The sequence below is a fragment of the Halichondria panicea genome, chromosome 10 (assembly GCF_963675165.1).
Source record: "Halichondria panicea chromosome 10, odHalPani1.1, whole genome shotgun sequence".
Lineage (NCBI taxonomy): Eukaryota > Metazoa > Porifera > Demospongiae > Suberitida > Halichondriidae > Halichondria > Halichondria panicea.
The window spans coordinates 6500936-6525423 of NC_087386.1; the positions used below are offsets into that span (position 1 = coordinate 6500936).

Consider the following 24488-nt stretch of genomic DNA (forward strand, 5'->3'; position numbering starts at 1 on the left):
TCTGTACAAAGTGACTGGATATGCTCCTATTCTGTACCTTACCGATGACAGTCTCTTCCATGATGTATACCAACATCCATCAAAGATCTAGCTATTCATTTTAGCTCTTTCTGGCTCAACCTAGCTCTCCTGCTGCTGCACTACATACAAAATCCGTTCATAATGATATTCACAGGCTGACCGCGGTCTGTAATTTATGTACACAGTACCTAGATGATACAGTACTTTTTTTTTTTTTTTTTTTTTTTTTGAGGTTAATTATACAAAAACAAGTGAAAGTAAAAAAGAGGTTAAAAAAAAAAAAAAAAAAAAAAAATAAGTTAGTGTTCTAGGTTAGTGTTCTAGGTGTCCCTCCACAACTTGGACCTCGATTGGCTCAAGAAGTACATCCTTAGCTGGTCTGTTTCTTGATGACCTGGCACCCCTAATTGCCATAATGGATGCCCTCAGTAGAGCGAAACTCAGCTGGCATCGTATCCATCCTATCATTGTATTGTAGGGTACATCTCTCTTCTCACTGAACATCGACGACAGTCTCTTGTAGAAAGTTGTTGCAGCTCTTCCCATGCCTCCAGTAGATGAGAGGACTAGTGGTGTGAAAGTTGAGTGTTCCACTTCCCGAATACGCTGTTCATAGTGGCGTTTCTTTTCCAGCTCATGTCTTCTGTATGTAGATGCTAGAGAGGTTTGTTGATTCGATTGGGCACTTGGGTTAAATACCCTTACATCAAGGAATGCCTTTTCGAATCTGCCTCCCCAGAAGCCGCATACTGCGATGTCTAGTCTTGATTGGTCTTCTGTGTTGGCTGTTCTGTGGGACAAGGATTCTCCCCTAATAGGTTGAAGGTGTGGCTCTATTGATACACTGTGGCATACTTTCGTCAGCAGGGAGGCAGTAATATCTCGAATTTCGTTATGCCTAATTGATGGATATCCTCCGGTCGGACACGACATGGCATGTGCGATACCGAAAGTGTGGCCACAGCTGCAGTGTGATGGTGTGTTCTTTAGAGCCCAGCCATAGCGGAGGGATAGGGCATCCCGGAACGCAGCCTTATGGAGAGCGAAGCCATGGTTCTCGATGGGTAGTGCTGTCAGCCAGGTTGACGCACCTTTCTCTTGTGAGAGCTCCATGCTGCGTTGGAGCGGGATAGGGAGTTGTTCCAGCAAGTTTTTGGCTGATTGTTTTAGTCTGTTTTGTTTCTCTGATCTAGTTGAAGCCTTTATTTTTCTTTGAGTTTCCGAGCATTCAGCATTCTGGTGGTCTTGTTTCAATACCAGTTCTACAAGTGGGGCACTGATTTTCCTTGACGTGTAGTGCTGACTTGCTGATACACATAGAGGATTGATCAGGCCTATGCCTCCATATTTAGGAGGAAGTGTAAGCAGTTCTCTAACCAGGTCCCCTGGTGGGCTGTGTCCCGTAAGAGCAGGAATGAATAGTGATACAGTACTGACGTGGATGTGAAACGGCCTAGTATCCGGAGGGGTCCACGGGAATTGTCTGAAGCTATCATCGTAACAAGCAGATTATGTTAGAAACCCTGTAACTGTCATGTTTATATAGCAACCAGAGCGTAGTAAACAGTGTTCCGTGTCTGAAAACTGGTGAAAATGACCGGCACACATTGATACTTGCAGTGGGCTTGTAGGTAAGACTAGTTTCTCTAAGCTCATGGGAGAATATCATATTTTAGCATAAATTTTCCTGTAAAAATACTTTGTGTGAGATTTTTGGCTTGGACAGTAAATATTCAGGTTACCATTCAGTAGTAATACTTGAAGTACACTGTAAACTACGAGGAGAATCTATGTTTGACAACTGTTATGAAAGTTTAAGTGCTATAGAAAGGGCTAAAGCATGAGTTAGTTGCACTTTTGCGTGAGATTATTTCTAAACCTGTTGAGCCTATTTTTTGCATATTTAGCTGATGAAAACCTTCGTGTATTGATGCAGCAGGAGAATCTATTAACTAAGCATACAGTAAAGTTATTGGAAAAATACAGCCTCAAGAAAAATATGTAAAATCTATGTACATGTTAAACAAAAATTAATCCTATGTTCTTATTACAACTAACTACTATTATGATTTCTATCAATAAGTTCACACGTACATGTACATGTCATTAACTTTCCAAATTGCAGTGTTGTCTTTCGCTGAGCTAAGATATCAATTGCCAAATGTTAGCTAATTATACTATCAAGTGAAATTTATCCCAGAACCTACTCGAGTGCTACTTCTCTAGGCAACACCATCGGTGAAGACAGCAATTAACGTCCAACCTCTTTTCAAGTGCCGTGTATCTACACTTGTATAGGAATTTCGAACCGGCAAGTTGGAATGTGTCTCTCTCATAGCCACTTCGTAAACGATCAAGAAACAGTTTATCGTGTACTATAAATTAATACTCTCAGACTATTATAAAATTCTATTAGCATGTACACGTACACGTACACGTACAGATCATCAACAATTTTCACCCGTTTGCTTATCTCATGCTAGTGTTATGAGTCAGCCACACTTCTTTTGATCTACATGCATGCTACCAACATTGAGTGACTTGCTTTTGGATATAATTACATGGGTACAGGGGTAGATCTACTATAAAATAATAATTATAGACTTAATTAATTAATAGTTAATATCATCTTGCACTGGACTGTACTTCCTCTACTCATTCTACCTCCTCACAGTCACTACTACTGTCTTCGCTTAATACACTTGCAGCATCAATATCCTCTCTGTTAATACATAGATTCTCTTTTATCTGTCTCTGGCCAGTTCTGCCAACTCACTCACAGCTGCTTGGTATAACCTCGATAATTTCCTCGGCGTTTATTTGGAACAAATTGCCTAATTTACGGAAACTAGTAAATTACCTCGGATATGCCCGTTACTATGATAGCTTCAAGCAGAATACCGGAATCCAGAAACGTTTCACATCCACGTCAGTACTGTATCATCTATGACAGTACTTACACACTTTTCTTATAAGGCAATGCGGCGTTTAGGAAAGCACACGAGATGCGATTTCGGAATCCATGCACAGTTAGACGCTCCTTCTGTAATGTGCTCCTGTTTTCTGTAATGTGCTTTTTTCAACACATTGTTGTGGTAAATTATTGAGCATGCGCAGTAGGAACACAACAACGCCCACATAATTTGGGAATTCAGGGTGGCATATGCATGTCTAGGAGTTTTCCCAGCTGAGCTCAACAAGTGCTCCCTTGAGATCCCTGCTTTGGCTAGCTATGAAATACCAAGGTCAGCAAGGCGTTTTATTGTGCGTGAGTATCTAGATCTACTGGTACCCCTCTAAATACAAAGTCATTTGTAGCTTTCGTTATCGAAAATAGAATGGGGATCACAGTGGAGTTGTGGAGAGCTCGCATTGGGCAGTTCAGTGGTGGGAGGGGATCACGACCACACAGTAAAGCTCCCTCGACAAAACAGCCTCTACACTTCAGTGATACAGTGGGTACTACTGCAAAAGTTGTTCAAGGAGGCTTGCTTTTATTGTTAATTCTCAAGTTTCTGAGTTCTCACGACAAATCACTTTTGCTAAAACGCACAAGAAATGCTGGTCTCCTGATGATTGCCATTGTTGGGTTGGTCCACTCTCTTGCCCATCTCTTGCTGCTAGCTGGAGACATTGAGAGCAATCCTGGGCCACAAATGGGTAAGTTGTATGATTTATATTGTGAAGGTGGATGTTTCTAAATTTTCCATATTATTGTTACAGACGAAGTTCTGGCTCTCCATGAGCATCTAGAGGACGCTTACAGCAAGCTGTTCAAGGCTCGTACAGAATGGTTCAATATTGGGCTAATTCTAGGTGTCGATGGCAAGACTCTTACTGCTATCCGCCAGGAGCATTCTAGTAACCATGGTGACTGTCTCCGAGATATGTTGGCTCATCGTATCAAAACAATGGATTCACTCACTTGGGGAGATCTGTGCAAGAGTCTTAGACATGTCACAGTAGGACGCAGTGATGTGGCTGATGAAATCGAAGCAGGTATTTTTAGTACAGGTATAGCTGAACCTCTCCAACAAAAATGTGTCAGTATATGGCACTCGTTTGTTTGTGATATCTGAGTATGCTGACCTGGATTCCATAGTGCTGTGTTTATAGCATGCATACCTTCCCATTAAAGTTTGTTGTCAAATAAAAGCGAGCAAAAGCTGAACTTGCACGTTGACTGCATGGCTAGCTAGATCTAGCTAGCTATACACGCCGCTTTTATTCGAGGTACGTATTTTCAGCTGTTTTATTTCTTTTTCCCTAAGACTCCTAGTCTCAAAGCTAGACTCCTCCCTAGGGGTCAAGTTCCTATGTGTGAAACTCATGTTAGAAGTCCACGAATTTCTTGGACTGGTATAATTAACCGCACAGGACGTGCATGCCCACTATCTGCCATGAACATGATCCTTATATTCATGACTAATTGTGGGCGTGTATGTCTTGTGCGGTTAAATTACCGTTCAAGAAATTCGTGGACTTTTAACAGGCGTTTCATTAGAGGAACACTTAACCAGACTATCTCTATATCCCCTAAGTAGGAGCAAAAGTGCATAAGAAGAGAAGAGTGTCGAACTACTGATATCTACACAAACACTGTGCACAAAGTAACATGACTCACACGTGATAAAGTATTGTAAACATACTAGTAATCTCCTAGTAAATGTTAACCGTGACGTTTTTAGGGGTGTGGTATCTAGCTAGTTGTTTGTGTTTAACGTTTAGAGCTCATGGAGCTGCTCACGCACACTGATAGGAGACGATCTCTTCACAAAAATCATCTAAATAGAGACAATAGTCGAGTTGATCCTCTTCACTTGCACTCTTTATTCACTATTAACAACTTCTGTGCATTGCGTAATTATGCGCAAACGTCATCAATTGCGATACTCACGTGCAATTGACAGGATGTCACGTTACTTTGTGCACAGTGTTTGTGTAGAGGTATCGGTAGTTCAACACTCTTCTCTTCTGCCTGGCCTCGAGACTACAAGACTTTGCTGTGTTCTTAATGCACCACTGAAACTCAGCTATCAAAGTTCAGCATGCCTGTGATGCTCTTGTTACTTGCTGCTTACTAGCCAGCTTTCATGCTCATACATACATCTGCATTTATTGTGTAACACTCCTATAGTACATAATTATGATCTGAGTCAGATACCACACCGTACACTACAATGTGACTAGAGCAGGTATGTTTCAAGGGTATTAACTTTTGGAATGACCATGCATGCATGGCTAAGGCAGGTGGGCTGCCATCAGAAATTACGCTATTAACCACAGTATGGTTGTAGACACTAGTATGACATGCGGCGACCTTATGCACTTACCTTTTTATTGCCAATTATTAATTTTGGCGACACTCACCTTGATTTGCCAAAATTACCCGCTATATATATATGGTATGGTTTATGGTCTATATATATAACAGGACAACCAGACAGCTCTGTATGCAGCCAGTAGTCATGGACATGATGAGATAGTGAGGGTCCTCTTAGCAGCCAAGGCTACAGTCAACACTGAGGACAAGGTTAGTTTTGTTGTACAAACACATTTACCACAACATTGATGTATGCGCATGCATGCAGGATGGACAGACCCCTCTTTACATAGCCAGTTACATTGGTCATCAGAAATGTATGGAGCTCCTAATCAATGCTGGGGCCAGTGTTGATGTGACCACAGAAGAGGTGAGTGTAAGCATAGATTGAAAAGGAAGGGGATTGGAAACGACCAGGCCTCCCTGTGTAAATGGTTGAAACACTCCGCGTTATGATTTCGCGCTCGCGATTATTTTTGTTTTGACCGTACTCTGGTTGTATTTCAACTGTTTCTAGCTCTCCTATCCACTAGCGATCACTCAGAGGCTGGGAGGTTACTCTAGAGAAGTAAGTTTACACCACTGACAAGCTCTAACTTGTCTAAGTCCGCTGTCTTTACTCTGTTTTTAGTTTTTGTTGAGTATAGCTTGAATTACTCCATGTCAACTTTTCTCTTTCCCTGCTGCAAAGCCTAAACAGCAAAAGACATTGCTTGACTTGGTTATTATGTATCTAAGTGCTATATAGAATGGTTTCATGCCATGGATAAGCTTTACTGTTCATAAACGTTTGCAGTATAGTCCTTCAAACTGCTTTAATATACTTTTAGACACACCACGGGCCTTAACCTCTCACGACTTCATAGTAAGGGCTGTTCCTTCTTTTATAGCATTTATTTGTTTAGTGATAGTGGTTGCGTTGCTTAGTCGACCTTTTAGAGCTATATTCTCTTTACTTTTTAGAATATTCAACATTAAAAGTGATCAATTTCACCATTTCTATGTACAGCACATTGTATGGCAGCCAAGACAGGTAATGAGCATGCTGATTATAAAATAATCCCTTGTAGTTTTAGCCACACCCTATAACGCGGAGTGTTTCACGCAAAAATTTTCGTTTCCAATCCCCTTCCTTTTCAATCTATGGTGTAAGTAGCTGTACACACGTCTTATAGAGATCACTATAGCCTATACAGAGCCGTCCCATGCATGTTCTGTTTACCTGTGTTGCTGGCACCAGAGTTAGTCACATGTTTTTGCATGTAGAGAGCACTGGTATAGTTGTGTATGATGTAAATGTATAGTCACGTGATTGCCTTGAGGCGTAGCCGCACGAAGGATACGGTAAAGCTGACTGTGTAGTTCTACGGTGGCCCTGAGCACTACTAGTAGTTTACCTTAGCTACTTGATAGTTCAACTACCTTAGCTACTTTGAAGTTGACCTTTGAACTGTATGTTAATGCTGCTGTAGCCATGCTCTACATAGCGACTAGAGATCAATAATGAGAGCTACATATATATATACAGGTACTGAGGATTATCTGCAGCCGGTCAGTTCTACCCTATGGGTAACAACAATGCAAGACGAGAGTACCACACTTGATTCATTTGGAAGTTACATGTTATTCAACAAAACTATAGTCTAATAGCTTGGGGGCAAATCAATAGGATTAGGATACCACTTTCTCCTCTTCCCCTTCCCCTCCCCCTCTGAGAAAAGGTCTGGCCACCATGCAGACTAATACAATACATGCAGTTCAAGTTCTCTGTGTATCTATAGGTCTATGCCTAATCCACAATTGCAGCACAAGAATTCTGTCTATACAATGGTTCTGGTGTGGTACTCTCGTCTTACATTGCTGTTAGATAATCCTCAGTACCTGTATACATATGTAGCTTAGTCTCGAGTTCCAGCCAGTTCTCATTGTAAGCGTGGGAGGGAGAGAACCATCTGGTGACTCTGGGGGCAGAGCGTTCTGTCAGTCAGGAATGTAATCATCCTGTTAACCAGGTGGATAATAACCCACAATTAGAACTGTGTATTCTCGAAGCTATCTTATATTCTTGTGGGTAAGGCTCCAATGAATATACTCTACCAACATTCTGTCCGACGACAGATGCCCAGAGTCACCAGACGGTTCTCTCCCTCCCACGCTTACAATGAGAACCAGCTGGAATTCGAGACTAATATGTAGCTCTCATTATTGATCTCTAGTCGCTATGTAGAGTATGGCTACAGTAGAATTAATGTACAGTTCAAAGGTCAACTGCGAAGTAGCTATAAGGTACTTGAACTATCAAGTAGCTAAGGTAGGTAAACTATCAAGTAGCTAAGGTGAACTACTATAGCTAGTAGCACGCTCAGGGCCACCATATTCAAAATGAGTTAGTAAAGCGCTAGCCTCGAGACCAGGCTGATTAATTAAAATACGGCCTGGTCTCTATTGCATGGATGATAGTGCACATGCGCGAACTGAGTTACCCAGAATCTGGGTAACTCGTTATACTTTAGTAAACCTTTGGAAAATTATACCATAAACTAGTTTGTTTACTACTTTCTTTCCGTATTAATTTTAACAAATACTTGTCTCCGGTGAAGCCGTGGCTTATGCTCTCTATTGCCTTGTCGAGAAGACTTGCTGGCTAGCTGTGGCCCTCTATGGTGTTGTTGAGAAAGAACATATTAACTACGCTGCAATGAAGGCATCCAAAATCCTGAACCTACTAAGGAGGAACCTCCACCACTCTTCTAAGACAGCCAAATCTAAAGCCTACACTGGACTAGTCCACCCTAACCTGGAGTATGCAGCTCCAGTTTGGTCTCCGCACAAAGTGTGCGACATCAGTAATCTGGAAAAAGTGCAGAAAAGGGCAGCAAGGTGGATAGGGGCCAAATGGAATAGAACACAATGGGACAAATCTTACGAGGAGTGTGCAGACATAATCTCAACTGGCTCACCCTGACTAAACGTCATGAGTTTCTAATCTGCTGTCAGACATTTAAAATAATGAACAAAATGGATTGCCTCCAATTCTCGGATTTTTACTCCTTCAATACTTTAAACACTCGTTCTCATAGTCTTTCTTTAGTTTGTAAATACGCTAGTTTAAATAGCTATAGATTTTCTTTTTTTGTTAATAGTATTTTCCTGTGGAATTTGTTACCCGCTACAATTGCTTACAGTTGTTCGTATAGTATTTTTAAATCTAACCTTAAGACTTACTTTTTTAATAGTTTTCTAGTTTTTAGCCTTTTAAAATGTCTTGGTTTGTTTGTTCTGTTCTTGTTGTTTGCTTTTTGTTTTGTTTATTTATTTGTTTGTTTGTTTGTTTGTGTAATGGGGAGCACCTTTGTAAGGCAATATTGCCTATGTGTGACCCTTTCCCCTAGCTGTGGATAAATTTATTCAATTCAAGAAGGCTTGCACACTAGTCTGAAGCCAGAAGAATTAAGCTCTTATTTGTACAGAAACCAAGTTCAAAACATCACGACCATCCAACCATCATAGAGGTAGATGAGAGCCTATTCTGGTTTCAGACTAGTGTGCAATTAAGCCTTCTCGACAACACCATAGAGTGCCACAGCTATAGCTATAGCTAGCTAGGCTATAAAGCTTCATATTATCAAGGGCGTATGAATAGAAGAGGGCATGCAACTACAATCTATCGTATTACAAATGGGCTTGCAGTTCTCTTCTTACTCTTGCAGCTACCAATACTAAGCGTTCTATAGTGCAGAGCTAACAACTACTAAGTAGAGTATACCAGAACTCGGTGAACAAGTTTTGCTACGCAGTCTTCTGAAAAGGCTGCAATGGCATTCCAAGTAAGCTAAACTAGGCATAACTCGAGAACGAAGCATTATTTTGCAAATCCACGAATTATAATTCAAATAAACATGACTAGAAGCCTATAATTATATAGAAATCTTTACTTGCACTTGATTGATCCTTGAGCAGCTGTAGCAGTTTACACAGACACCCAGACACACAAACACACTACCGTATACCTCGCTTGCGCATTTGTATCAAGGCATAATTATCTGTGCTAGTATATAGATATGTTATGTAGATTTGACACATCTACCAAGGCATCAGCACCCGCGCATTATATAATGAGTGGGTCTGTGATGATTGATGGTTCACCTGCTCACACTATCTTCTCTGTACAGGATGGAGCCACTGCATTGTATGTAGCCGCTCAGAATGGTCATGTGAGGGCAGTTCAAGTGTTAATCGTGGCAAAGGCTCAAGTGAACATTCAAAAGACGGTGAGATTTACTACTTGGGTGCTATTATAATTATTTGGGTGTGTATAGGATGGTTGGACAGCATTGCACATTGCCAGTCAGGAGGGTCACTGTGAAATTGTTAGAATGTTGTTGGAGGCCAAAGCTGACGTCAACATCAAGACTACTGTGAGTCACGCCGCATGGTGGTGTTTGTGTACCTTGCTGATTCCATGGTTGAGTGTGTGTACTGTCACCTCTGTATGTATGACTGCATGGAAGTCACTCAGTATAGTTGTATTGTCAACTTGGTGTTCTGTACTTGAGCTTTGCTAGTTGAGTCTTCGCTAGTTAGTGACCTTTTGTTGGTAACATGCGGAGACTATAAATGACAAGCAACTTGTAAGAATAGCTAGCTAACCAGCCACTAAAGTGAAGTAAGAAAAAATGCTGATGTGACTAGTGAACCTGTTGACATAGATCTGCATGTCTGGTATTCACTGTGCATGCAATCTTCATCACTTATTGGGCTGCTCTCACATTGTCATATTCTTTCACATTATAATGCAGAACATGAAATTGCTATATTTCTGTACAACTTGTCGATCTAGTTGTTAATTAATTAAGGTTACGGTAAACTAGATGTAGCAGCTAAAATGAGTTAGAGTCCAGCTGAAACGCAGTAGTCATTTCATGGCTCGAATCGACTTTTTTACTGGGTATATAGCTTAGGTATACAGTCTACTGTAGCTTCACTATATGCAGGGCGGCTCGAGGATATATTTTAAAAAGGCTATACCAAAAGGCTGTTTTCCTTGGCTCAGACCACCATTTACTATTATTTTGTGAGAGTTTTTTGGCCTGGAAAGAAGAAAAGCCTTGTGAGCTGCCCTCCAGAATGGTAAAAAGCATTGTATAAGAGCAAGAACACAGAGCTAGATATACTAGACATATTTTTCGAGGGTATTAATTTCTGCTATTTCTGCGAATGATAGTAAAATCATGTATACCCGCAGATAATTGGGATAATGCACTTGTGAGTAATTAGAAATGCTGTTGATTTTACAATTGAGCCTCGGCAGAATTTAATACATGCAAATTTGACAAATCTACCTGTAAAATATGTAACCTGAAGGTATTTATCACGTATGTGCTTCAAACTCTGAATTTATAGTTTCATGGGAATATTCATGAGCGAACAGTTTATGCCTATAATTTCTAAGGATAATATTATGGTGTAGTGCTGTGTACAGCTTGGATCTTGCTATACATGGCTGCTAGCACTTAGCAGATACTTCAATGCAGGTTGCATGCATGGTTTTGTTGCATTTCTCACAACATTATTTACACAGTTGGGAGCGACCCCTCTTTGGGCAGCCAGTTTTCATGGTCAACAGAAATGTATGAAGCTCCTAATCGATGCTGGGGCCAATGTTGATGTACCCAATGAGGTGAGTGTAAGTATAGCTGTACACACATCTCAGAGGCCACTAGCCACAGAGCCTCCCCATGTTCTGTTGACCTGGTCCATTATATATAGACACCAGAACTAGTCATGTTTGTGTAGAGAGCACTGGTGGTTGGTGTATCCCCTGACATTAATGTAGATAGTCATGTGATATTGTATAGTGAGTGGGTCTGTGATGAGTGATGGTTCACCTGCTCACACTATCTTGACTCTGTACAGGCTGGAGCCACTGCGTTGAATGTAGCTGCTCAGAGTGGTCATGTGAGGGCAGTGGAAGTGTTGATTGCTGCAATGGCTCAAGTGAACATTCAAGTGAAGGTGAGATTTACTGCTTGTCTGCTTAAAAGTATTTGGATCTGTACAGAATGGAGCCACAGCATTGTACATGGCCAGTCAGAATGGTCATTGCGGAATTGTTAGAATGTTGTTGGAGGCCAAAGCTGATGTCAACATCAAGACTACTGTGAGTCACGCTGCATGCATGGTGGTGTTTGTGTACCCTGCTGATTCCATGGTTGAGTGTTGTGTGTACTGTCACCTCTGTATGTATATGACTGCATGGACCGGGGCGTGCAGGGGAGGTGCTTTGGGCACCCCCACCTGACTCTACTTAAAGCTTACTTAAAGATCCAGTTGAGCTCAGCACTCCAGATTTAGCTTGTTAGCTGCATACTGAACTAGATAATCTAGCTATTCACCTAAGAGAGTAGTTTTTAGTTAGTAGTTGGACTCGAGTTATGAAAGAATTTGTTGATTTGCATGCTGGTTTTAAATTTTAAACTGCATGGAAGGTCACAGAGGGTTCAGCTATTCACTTCCTGCATGCATGGGTGGAGCTATATTTGTATGTAGGCTTCTCTATGCATTGGGCCATGCCCAACTATGCAGATGATGTCACTAATAAGAGGTGTGGTTTCTGGTCAACCAAATTTCGGCACTGCGCGGCTGAAAATTAGGCGCTTTGCACCATCTTTTATTTATAAAAACACCCCCTTCTCCAAAATCCTGGCTACGCCCCTGATGGAGGTCACTCAGTATAGTTGTATTGTCAACTTGGTATTCTGTGTACTTGAGCTTCGCTAGTTGAGTCTTCGCTAGTTGGTGACCTTTTGTTGGTAACATGCGGAGACTATAAATAACAATAAGAATAGCTAGCTAACCAGCCACTAAAGTAAAGTAAGAAAAGATGCTCATGTGACTAGTGAACCTGTAGGCGTAGATCTGCATGTCTGGTATTCACTGTGCATGCAACCTTCATCACTTATTGGGCTGCTCTCACTTGTCATGTTCTTTCACATAATTATAATGCAGAACATGAAATGGCTATATTTCTGTACAACTTGTCGATGTAGTTGTTAATTAATTAAGGTTACGGTAAACTAGATGTAGCGGCTAAAATGAGTTAGAGTCCAGCTGAAACGCAGTAGTCATTTCATGGCTTGAATAGACATTTTTACCATAAAGCTTAGGTATACAGTCTACTGTAGCTTCACTATATGCAGGGCGGCTCGAGGATATATTTTGAAAAAAGGCTATACCAAAAGGCTGTTTTCCTTGGCTCAGACCACCATTTACTATTATTTTATGAGAGTTTTTTGGCCTGGAAAGAAGAAAAGCCTTGTGAGCTGCCCTCCAGAATGGTAAAAAGCATCGTATAACAGCAAGAACACAGAGCTAGATATACTAGATATATTTTTCGAGGGTGTTAATTTCTGCTATTTCTGCTAATGATAGTAAAATCATGTATACTCGCAGATAATTGGAAAATGCGATTAAAATCACTTGTAGAAAACGCTGTTGATTTTATAATTGAGCCTGCGCAGAATTTAATACATGCAAATTTAACAAATCTACTTGTAAAAATATGTAACCTGAAGGTAGTTAATCACGTATGTGCTTCAAACTCTGAATTTATAGTTTCATGGGAATATTCATGAGCAAACAGTTTACGTCTACAGTAGACTCTCGTTAATCCGGTCACCCTTGGGACCATGCAGCTTGGCCGGAATAGCGAGGTGGCTGTATTTCGGGAAATAGCCGCAGCTTAAAAACGACCTTACCTCGAATCTAATGACTAATTTTGCGGTTCTTGTCTCGAGGATAATGAAGGATAATGAATCATTCTGTTCTCTCTTTAAGTGTAATCCTTGCTAAACCACACCCAAAACGCCATATCTGGCCATAATACACGTATAAAATTACATTGAAAACCTTGAAAGCACTGGTATACGGAATAGCGAGTGGCCGTACTTCAGGGTGAGTTTTGTGCAGTAAACATAATTATAGCTAGCATTCCGTGCCAAACCAAATGGCTGGTATATCGAGGTGGCCGTACTTCAGAGAGCCGGAATAGCAAGAGTCTACTGTATAATCCCTAAGGATAATATTATGGTGTATAGTGCTGTGTACAGCTTGGATCTTGCTATACATGGCTGCTAGCACTTGGCAGATACTTCAATGCAGGTTGCATGCATGGTTTTGTTGCATTTCTCACAACATGCATTTACACAGTTGGGAGCGACCCCTCTTTGGGTAGCCAGTTTCAATGGTCAACAGAAATGTATGGAGCTTCTAATCAATGCTGGGGCCAATGTTAATGTATACCCAATCAGGTGAGTGTAAGTAGCTGTACACACATCTCAGAGGCCACTAGCCACAATGATGAGTGATGGTTCACCTGCTCACACTATCTTGACTCTGTACAGGGATACACTGCGTTGTGGGTAGCTGCTCAGAATGGTCATGTGAGGGCAGTGGAAGTGTTGATTGCTGCAATGGCTCAAGTGAACATTCAAGCGAAGGTGAGATTTACTGTTTGTCTGCTTAAAAGTATTTGGATCTGTACAGGATGGAGCCACTGCATTTTACGTGGCCAGTCAGAATGGTCACTGTGGAATTGTTAGAATGTTGTTGGAGGCCAAGGCTGACGTCAACATCAAGAATAATGTGAGTCACGCTGCATGCATGGTGGTGTTTGTGTACTCTGCTGATTCCATGGTTGAGTGTGTGTACTGTCATCTCTGTGTATGAGTGGACTGAGTAGTGGAGAGTGTACAATTAGCTGGTCCAGTTGCAGTGATATATAATTATATGGTTTATGGTCTATAACAGAACAACCAGACAGCTCTGCATGTAGCCAGCAGTAATGGACATGACGAGATAGTGAGGGTCCTCTTAGCAGCCAAGGCTACAGTCAGCACTCAGGAGAAGGTTGGTTTTGTTTTACAAACACATTTCCCACAACATGCTGTTTACATTGTTTTCCTCCTATGTACAGTCGGGACGGACTCCTCTTTGGACAGCCAGTTTTAGTGGTCAACAGAAATGTATGGAGCTCCTAATTGATGCTGGGGCCAATGTTGATGTACCCAATGAGGTGAGTGTAAGTAGCTGTACACACATCTCAGAGGCCACTAGCCACAATGATGAGTGATGGTTCACCTGCTCACACTATCTTGACTCTGTACAGGATGGAGCCACTGCGTTGTATGTAGCTACTCAGAATGGTCATGTGAGGGCAGTGGAAGTGTTGATTGCTGCAATGGCTCAAGTGAATATTCAAGCGAAGGTAAGATTTACTGCTTGTCTGCTTAAAAGTAATTGACTGTGTACAGAATGGAGCCACTGCATTGCACATTGCCAGTCACAACGGACAATGTGAAATTGTTAGAATGTTGTTGGAGGCCAAGGCTGACATTCACAGCAGGGATAATGTGAGTCACGCTGCATGATGGTGTTTGTGTACTCTGCTGATTCCACGGTTGAGTGTGTGTACTGTCACCTCTGTGTATGAGTGGACTGAGTAGTGGAGAGTGTACAATTAGTTGCTGTGTGCGTGTCATAGTGAGTAATTATAATTTGGCAAAGGAGGAAATTGAACTATTATTTGCGATGTTTAATATTTATCACATGCGATATACTGCAAGTTAGCAATTAATGTTTTGGCGACCCTCACCTTGAATCGCCAATTTGTCGCCAAATTTACCCGCTTTTATGGTCTATGACAGAACAACAGGACAGCTCTGAATGCAGCCGGTAAGAATGGACATAATGAGATAGTGAGGGTCCTCTTAGCAGCCAAGGCTACAGTCAACACTCAGACCAAGGTTGGTTTTGTTGTACAAACATATTTACCACAGCATGCTGTTTACATTATTTTACTTGTGATCCGTATGCTCTCACCGAATTTCTTAAACTGCATTCATTAAGCCATCCGATATAAGTTTCTGAGCTCTTCTCTGTTTTGAGCATGCAATGTATGGAATTCGATTGCAAATGCAGCAAACAATCTTCTATAATACAAGAAGCATGCTTAGCACAGCTCAACGTGCAACATTCATTGGTTTTAAGATATCTTGAAAACATGCTGCACAAAGTCAACATTACACATTGCATGTAATATCCCCCCTCACTGCAGATGACTACTGTTACCCCTGAATGCAAAGCCAACTCCCCCGCTACCCCTGAGAACCCCCCTGCTACCCCCTCTGCTACCCCTGAGAGCCACCCTGCTACTCCCTCTGCTACCCCCTCTGCTACCCCTGAGAGCCCCCCTGAGAGCCCCCCTGCTACCCACTCTGCTACCCCTGAGAGCCCCCCTGAGAGCCCCCTGCTACCCCCTCTGCTACCCCCTCTGCTACCCCTGAGAGCCCCCCTACTACCCCCTCTGCTACTCCTGCGAACCTCCCTGCTACCAAAGCCATCTCCTCTGCTACCCCTGAATACGAAGCCATCTGTAGCTGCAGAGTGGAGTTAACCAAGAAGCTCTCTGCGTGCTTCAAAGATGTAGCTGAATACTTACGTCAGAGTCAATCACTGACTGACGACCAATTCCAGACAATCATTGGCATCCAAAATTCTCAAGACGGTGCTGAGAAGCTTATGGATATGATCATTGTCGACATCAAAGAGCCAACAACCACATTGGATGCTTTTGCCGACTTAGTGACAGCAATAAAAAACAGTGGTAACAAACACTTCCAAACGTTTGTCAAGGAAGTAATTGAATCGAAACGAAAAGAGTTCTATAGGGAATTGCTCACAGTTCCACCAGGTATGTGATAAGGGTAAATGGTGATAATCTATTATCATAGTTGATGTAATTACAATGCTAGAACAAGTTCTAATTCCACTTCTGAGTGGCGCATCATCTTTTAAATTGCGTTTAGCCCAGCTGGCGTTATGTTCCACATGCTGCTAGTATAATTATATAGACATTAGAGAACTCAGTTTCACTTGCTAGCTAGCTGACACGTGAAAACTACATTTAGGATATCCCTACCAGTGGAGTACAACAGTTGCCTAGGACACAGGTGATATACATAGGACAACCTCACATGCATATCTAGAGCTGCTCTTTGATGTGTCTGCATACACATAACAAAGCACCGTTTGACGGTGTAGCTATATATATATATAATATGGATCATGCAGACAACTGTTCAAAAGTGTGAAGGGAAGTCGACCTAGCTAGCGCTAAAAAAAACAACGGTATATAGAGAGTCCTTCCAGATGGATATATCACCAGCTATATATATAGCTACCATGACTGTACAAGCTAGCTAGCTCATTGATAGCTAAATGTTTCACTAAATAATAAATAACCTTCGCAAAAAGCGCTTCAATTTTGTACAAAAACCTGCAGTTGAGCATGCGCTTAAAATAAAGATACGCTTATAATCGAGTAAGCTCTCATAATCTAGTTTCTACGGTAGCTGGTAATTTTCGTGGGATAAAAAAGACGTTATTACATTCCTAGGCAGCCACCGAAAATTTTACACATGAATAAACGTAGCCGTGTTTTACCAGAACGCATGCAATTTTAATGCAGCACATACTGAAGTGAACAAAATTCCAAAAATTCCCGCTGATCAACTTTAACGAATTTTACCCCACGAAAATTACCCGCTATATGATAGTCCGTTGGTTTGTTTGCTTGTCATGATATCTGAGTCTACTCACTAGGCTGCCATAGCGCTGTATTTATATAGCGTCCACCAACAGTTTTAATAATGGCAGATTTAGCTTCGTTGTCAAATAAAAATGACAATGGAGCGGATACAACGAAGCTATGGCTGCTAGCTATGGCTGTTTATTCGAGGGTCTACCAATGGATACTACTCAGTCCTACATGCTGTATAGCTTGTTTTAGTCCTAATTGAACAGCTCAGCAGAACTTCAAAGGATAATTGCATTCATGATACTATCCAATCTGCCACAGAATCCGCACTTATTTGCAGCTGAAGTGATCCCGTACCGGAAAAGTTCTTAAATTAAGCTAGAATTATGATTATGGTTTGTTACTTTGTTGCTGATCTAAGTCTCAGGAGCGTAATGCACCACTAAAACTCAAAAGTTTCAGCATGCTCAATCTCTATAATTATAGTCTACAATTTTATTGTTGCTGTTACTAAGTCTTGCTGTTTCCATGGTCATACATACTACTGCATAACACTCCTCTTGATTAATGTCAACAGCAGTAGGTTAGTGCTCTAGTTAATATGATCTAGCCTCAATCCCAGGTCACACTGAAGGTATCGATTGTTTGCGCATGCGCCACATAATCCCCAGAAACTGAGGACTTTGTTTGGATAACATCGTATTATGCTCAGTAAAACAACGAACGGAAGTGAATTGAAGGAAGTAGATAGAATTTCGATTGTGAAGGTTTCTTAGCACATTATTTTGATATCATTCTAGTAGCTACCTTTAGCCTGCTATGCTAACAAAGACTCACAGCCTGCAACAGTGTGAATGCATGATAATCGTCTGAATGGAGTGAAGGCTGACATGCACTAGCCTATATATGTGGACAGGACAGCCATTGATTTAATACTAACCTTGGTGAAAGTCTACATGTATAGATGCTGCAACAAATCTACAGCTCTGTCTCTAGCTAGCTAGCTATATAGCTCTGTGTATATGACTTTAAAGCGTTTATTTTAATATTTTTCTGGTAAAAATGTCAGTTCACTGATAGGAAACTTTACGGGGAAAATATTCATGTGCAAGCAGTCAGTAGCAGGCCTCCTTTCTGAGGCCTTGTTAATTAAGGAGGCTAAATATGATCATGATTGAACTCACAGATTTTCAGGCATCTCAGGAATACGACGTCTTCATTAGCTACAGCCATAAGGGTGACATTATGCGCACAGTGGACACTCTTATGTCGCGACTGAAACAAGAAGGCCTCAGCGTGTTTGTGGACCAACATAGCATTCAGCCTGGGGACAAATGGCGATTTGAGATTGCCTCCGCCATCAAAACCTGCAAAGCCTTTGTTTGTGTGCTCACTAAACGCTACATGAGGTCCGTGTACTGCAATGGAGAGCTGTATGAAACAGTAGCTCTTGGTAAACGACTGTTCCCAGTGGTGTGTGAGGATGGTTGGGGAGATGTGCCTGGAGGTGCTCCTGTGATGGAGGTAGTACAAGAGATTCAGTATGTCTCACTAGTAGCTGAGGACAGGGAGACGCAACTAGCAAGGCTGGTGCAAAGTATTAAAGGTCAGTCAGTGCATTCTCACAGTGTTACTTATTATATTGAGCTCATTTTGCAGGAGCTGTGACACCTTTATCACCTGTTCCCGTAGCTCCAGGCTCGTCTGATCTACCCACTGACCAGGCTGGTAAGATGATGCTACATTTACTTGTTGGTGCAAAATGTGTATTAAATGTTATCGAACAATTCTAGCTAGTTCGGGCTTAACATTCAGAGCTCATGGAGCTACTCACTGCATGCAGACTGATAGGAGACGATCTCTTCACAAAATCATCTAAATAGAGACAATAGTCGGGTTGATCCTCTTCACTTGTACTCTTTACTCACTATTAACAACTTCTGTGCGTTGCGTAATTATGCGCAAACGTCATCGAGTTGCTCACATGCAATTGACAGGATGCACAGTGTTTGTGTAGAAGTATCAGTAGTTTGACACTCTTCTCTTCTTACGCACTCTTGGTTATACTTTCTCCAGACACAACTCATATTTTGTGTGTCCTACTGTATCTCTTTACCGGTCAAATTGAAGGTTTAGACCAGCTACAGCTTTTAAAGGCGACACATACTTCCATCGAGGCAGCAGCAAGGCATAATCGACTGGTTAGTGTGCACGACCATTGACCCACGCCCATCTTCTAAGCCAAGTCTTCATTGGGGGGGCGGCGATCAAATCAAGCTGTGTTGGTGGGTTGGGCCACAAATTCAAACTAAAGTGACGACCCTTTTCCCCACGGTTGCAAAAAACCTGGAAAGGGATATACTGTAGCTTCCTGATTGCCATAAAGCTTTGGCTCCTCCACCGAGGCACCCGCAGTGCATGCATTTATATAGATAACATAATGATTCATTAACAGAACTGCAAAATTAGTCATTATAGATTGAGGTTGGATTGCCGCGGCTATTTTTGAAATGCAGCCACCTCGCTATTCCGGCCAAACGTCACTGTCTCAAGAGTGACCGAGAGTCTACTGTACACGCACACACACATGCAGACACACGCACACACTACCGTATATACCTCGCTGCGCATTCACGCAACTATATCTCATGCTATAGCTAATATTTATAGCATTTCTGCTTGCATTCATGCAGCTTCCACCTCCTCTTTGATGTCTGGAGAGATGCTATCTTCTGAAATGAAAAAGGTGATCCTTATGCATGTAGTACAAGAGTTAGATATTAACGACAGTAGATGAAACGATTGGCTACACTTTTAACTGTAATACTGAGTCTGTTCCAAAGCATTTTAGTGTCCTTACCCAATCCTCAGATGTCCAGATGTTATCTCCTTCTGTTTCTGGGTGATATAATTAACCCGAGGCGCGTGGGCGGCCACGGTTTATAGTAGTCGTTTGGTTTGTTTGTTTGTAATTTGTGAATCTACTCACCTGGATGCCAGAGCACTGAGCTTGACTAGGTCTGCTTACCTGGATGCTCTAGCACTGCGTTTACAGCATGAGTAGCCCCTCCACACAACAAGTTAGTACTTTTAATAGTGGCAGCTTTCGGTGTTAAATCTTCGTTGTCTAGTAAAAGCGAGTAAAATGTACATATAACTTGAACCATAGATTAAGGAGGGAGAGGGATTGGAAACGCAATAGAACCGGATGAAACCATCCGTGTTACGGTTGACGTCATGTATATGATCAGGCCTCAAAACCAGGCCACCGGGCTTGAATCGAGGCTATACCAAGGTTGGCTGGCTATGAGTAGCAAGAAGACAGAAGATAGGGCTGATGAGCAGCAAATGTGATCGTTCCTGCATACATGCTGTAGGGGAGAGCTTGTAGCATCAGCCAGATTGAGCAAAACCATCCTCTAGATCTCACCTAAGACACTATAGGCTCTATAAAGACAGAATTATATATTATTATGCCTGTTGGCCATTTGGAAATATCAACTGTCTATTGGCCATTATTATTGTGATATTTATGACATTTTTGTGAAATATAAACTGAAATGAAGCTTGTATGGAAAAGTTACAAAAACAACAAAAACAACAAAAAAAACTTTCTTCGTCTACTCCTGACTTTTTAACTCATATAGGGATCCCATAATCTTTCTGAAGTTATTTCTTTCTTGTATTTGCCTGGTGATGTTGGAATTTGGGTCTTCAAGGCATATCTACATACACAAACGGTCGACATGTTCAACGTTTACCTACTAAATTGAGCAAGATGTAACTTCTCACAGAAATAGGACATTACGATGAACCTATTCCTATGCTTGGCCTATAACTAAAAATTGTGAAATTAGAACCTCTTCACCTCTGCATAGAGGTACAAATAAACACATAAATCGTAGTTGATACTTGAAATCAGGAACACATGTTTTGCAATCAACACCATTGTGGCTCATTACAATCACTAATGGAATACTTTGAAACACTATATACTTTTTCTAGGTTACAAATTATTTAAACTCTGGTTCTAGGACTCACCCAAGTGTTGTAGGATCGTCTTGAAACTCAAACTTGGACAAATTTACAACTAATGTGGTTCCAAATGATGAACACTATAGAGGTTTATAGACTGGGATTTTCCCAGCCCAACTTTAGAAGCTTGAGAAGAGGTGGTATGGTTTTAGATGCTGCTAGAGGTTAACGCCCACTGCCTATTGAACTGTAACACGGATGGTTTCAAGAGGCGTCATTGTCGCACATGATCCCGTTTCCAATCCATGTTACTACTCTCCAGAGGAGGAATGCCAGTGTCAAAAGGTCACTAATTAAAACACCACGTGGCCCTATGTTTTACATGTAAAACTGAGTTTACCCTCGCGCCCCTGAGTTTATACACCACCAATAGCTTGATCCTCTTTATAATCACAACAGAAATCGGTTGAGCTATCGCGCCCCAGAGGAATCAGCTGGAGCTTGAGAGAGGAGATCCAGGATTTAATTGCAACCTTTGACCTTTTATTGCATTCTTCAAAACCACAAGATATGGAAATTAGCCTTCAGTGGCTAGGGTATAAATTTTGATGTACTGGCTTAGCTTGCTGCACTGGATAGATCTAGGTATAGTTCCAAGCAGGCATATAAAGAACAGAAGCGCTAAGCTGCTATATGCAGCAAAGGTCAAGAACCCAGAACAAGAATGTTTAATCTTTCATTAAACATGACCCTATTGACCCTGGCGTTCCTCCTCTGACTACTCTCTATGCCTTGAACCAGAACTTGGCACATGCGTTATTTACAGCTGAAGTGATCCTGTACCAGGAACGATGGAACAGGGTCACTAAAGTAGAAAGCTAGAATTATAGCTCCTGCTGCTTAACCATGTTAACCACTCCCCTTCTCTCGGCAAGCTGCCGTGTTGAGAGTTGTCCCAGTGCGTGAGGAATGTCACGCTGCCACAAGAATGTAACGTCACAAATAGTCATGTGCCACCGCCCACATGCTAACTATTACTGCACAAAATATTACCGGCCTCGAGTATAAGTACTTATCGAGGCTAAACAATTATCACCCACGCATTACTCATTTTGTGGTTTGTTCTAATTGCATTCCAACAGGATAAGTCTCAACACGGCAACTTGCCAGTCCCCAGAGCCCAGAAGCGAAGGGAGTGGTTTCAGTCTAGTTAGCTGACTGGGATCCTACAACCATACAGTACCTAGAGCCACACTTTTCTGAGACTCCAGGCTTCTTTACTGTGATCCTAATCCACAGTGCATATAGTCATATAGTACCACTCAAATGTTTCAGCATGCTGCCTCCAATCTGGTTTAGTTGTCAGTATTAATTGCTCCTGAGCAGTTAAGTCACACATGATAACAACATCACTACATGCACTGTATTACATCACTCTTCTGGTTTCTTTATAATCATGTCACCAGCCGTGGGTTTGCACTTTAGTGCTCTAGCTATAGTTACAAGAGTTATATACTGTATAGCGTGAAATTTTCGAGGGACTTAATTTTCGCGGATTTCGTGAGTTAACATTAATTGTGCACGAAAATTAAGTCCACGAAATTGTTTTTTATTAGAGCTATAACGTGCAAAGATTTAAAAGGCGTGGCTTCCAGTAAGCAGTCATTCCGCGAACATTGTGCAACGAAATGCTTTTAGAGGCCATTCCACAAAATATAAAAGTGCCTCGAAAATCTATAAGGTATTATGTACGACAGTAAATGAAAAAATGATAGGATTTGAAATGAGCATTCTACAAAGCATTTTGGTGTCCCTGTCCTTATATTGCTCCTCATATTTTTAAACAATTCAGGTGAATTCTTGCGACTCTTGTGCTGGACCCGAACGATGCAATGGAAAATTTTGTCCTTGTTTCTATGCACAAAAAAGTTGCTCTCAAGCCTGTCACTGCAACTTAACCATTTGTCGAAATTCATATAATGGCTACCAGTAGGTTCACATACAAGTCACGTGTTTATTGTATACTGATATAATTGTTGTATTATTCATCTTGCTTGTATTGTAGTATGCAAGATACTGCAGCTGCCGCTGGCCCCCCAGCCACTGCCAGGTGACAATTTAGTATAGAGATCTAGCTCCAAATACTTTGACGTGTATACAGTTTGCTTCAACAAAATCATAACTGCAGTGAGGAGAATTGATGCACGTGCATGGATGATGCGGTTCAAGCTTCACAACTCAAGTAATTATAATTATAGTTGCAACTGTGTATATAGTAGATTTTGTTGACTGATGCATGCATGAGTTGAGCTAAAAAGTTACTGTATAACGAAAATGAATGTACAAGTGTATAATTATTTTATGGTGTCAAGGGAGTGGGCGAGCTACATGGTAGATATATATATAGGGTGCCAAAGGATGAACTATAAGAGCTGTGTCTAGCCTAGCTGATATACACGGCTTATACATGTACCTATATATATCGTATACTCTGCTGTGTTAATAAAAACACCACGGTTGCTCGATCAGTGGATGAGTCAAAGCTACATGTATATATACCAATAGCTAGCATTCTAGTGCAGACGATTGTATGCAAGTAAAATTTTAAAAAAATAGCGTATAATAACATAGGAAAACTCAATCATGCCATAATCACATCACTATTTACCACTACTTGGTGAAACTATGAGTAATTCCCTATAATTATATAGACTTTTTTCGTTTAGCTTCAATTGTATTCTTGACGAAACGTTTGACGTGTCTGTTCCCACGTTATGTTATACCTGTCATAAATGCAACATACAATTCAACGGCCCTATACGTTGAAGTTTTGGTGAAGACCAAGAAATCCTCGATAAGCATAACAGCACCGGCACCATGTTCGAGTCCGACAATAGTCTTGTATCGTTTGTCAGTTAGTGCCTCGCTCTGACGTAACGGACAGGCAACTTATTCGAGTAGACTAGCCTCTGATTTTTTTAATGTGTTTTTTAGCGCTGACATAAATTGAGCGTTCGCTAAATACGACGTCTTCATCAGCTACACATGCAGCCGTGAGGCTGACACCATGCATGCATGCATGCGCACAGTGGACACTCTTATGTTACGACTGAAGTAATTAAGAAGGCCTCGGCATGTTTATGAACCAACGTAGCATTTGGCCTGGGGACAAATGGCCATTTGAGATTGCCTCCGCCATCAAAACCTGCAAAGCTTTTGTTTGTGTGCTCACTAAACGCTACGTGAGATCTGTGTACTGCAATGGAGAGCTGTACGAAGCAGAAGCTCTTCGCAAGCGTTGTTCCCAGTGCATGGTGTGTGAGTGCCTGGAGGTGCTCCTGTGATGGAGGTGGTACGGGACATTCTGTATGTCTCACTAGTGGCAGAGAACAGCGAGACACAACTGACAAGACTGGTCCAAAGTATATTAAAGGTCAGTCAGTGCATTCTCATAGTGTTACTGCATGTCCCCACACTTATTTTGAAGTACCTTGATTATATTGAATTTTAAATTCATTTTGCAGAAACTGTGACACCTTTATCACCCGTTGCAGTAGCTCCAGGCTCGTCTAA

General features: G+C 41.5%; 4 protein-coding genes across 4 annotated transcripts in view; 3 read left to right on the top strand and 1 right to left on the bottom strand.

Annotated features, from left to right (window-relative positions):
• Positions 1 to 306: 306 nt before the first annotated feature.
• On the bottom strand, positions 307 to 1275 carry LOC135342753 (uncharacterized). Its single transcript, XM_064539600.1, has one exon. It carries the CDS (start codon positions 1132 to 1134, stop codon positions 334 to 336), a length of 801 nt encoding a protein of 266 aa, XP_064395670.1. The 5' UTR covers positions 1135 to 1275; the 3' UTR covers positions 307 to 333.
• Positions 1276 to 3278: 2003 nt separating this feature from the next.
• The window catches only part of LOC135342596 (ankyrin-3-like), a 64660-nt gene continuing 43450 nt past the window's right edge, over positions 3279 to 24488 (top strand). Inside the window, exon 1 of the mRNA XM_064539368.1 lies at positions 3279 to 3681. Within this exon, the coding sequence (XP_064395438.1) occupies positions 3360 to 3681 (322 nt within the window). The 5' untranslated portion in view covers positions 3279 to 3359. The remainder of the gene's footprint in view (positions 3682 to 24488) is intronic.
• On the top strand, positions 3858 to 15797 carry LOC135342668 (ankyrin repeat domain-containing protein 29-like). Its single transcript, XM_064539468.1, has 14 exons — positions 3858 to 4020; positions 5456 to 5554; positions 5613 to 5714; positions 9517 to 9615; positions 9664 to 9762; positions 10926 to 11024; positions 13747 to 13842; positions 13889 to 13987; positions 14153 to 14251; positions 14319 to 14417; positions 14511 to 14609; positions 14656 to 14754; positions 15049 to 15147; positions 15459 to 15797. The coding sequence occupies exons 1-14, from the start codon at positions 3997 to 3999 to the stop codon at positions 15795 to 15797; spliced, it is 1551 nt and encodes a 516-aa protein (XP_064395538.1). The 5' UTR covers positions 3858 to 3996.
• Positions 15783 to 23277, top strand: LOC135342738 (uncharacterized). The gene is made up of 7 exons (XM_064539575.1): positions 15783 to 16094; positions 18127 to 18546; positions 18600 to 18668; positions 19634 to 19686; positions 22768 to 22904; positions 22981 to 23025; positions 23104 to 23277. The coding sequence occupies exons 1-7, from the start codon at positions 15923 to 15925 to the stop codon at positions 23114 to 23116; spliced, it is 909 nt and encodes a 302-aa protein (XP_064395645.1). The 5' UTR covers positions 15783 to 15922; the 3' UTR covers positions 23117 to 23277.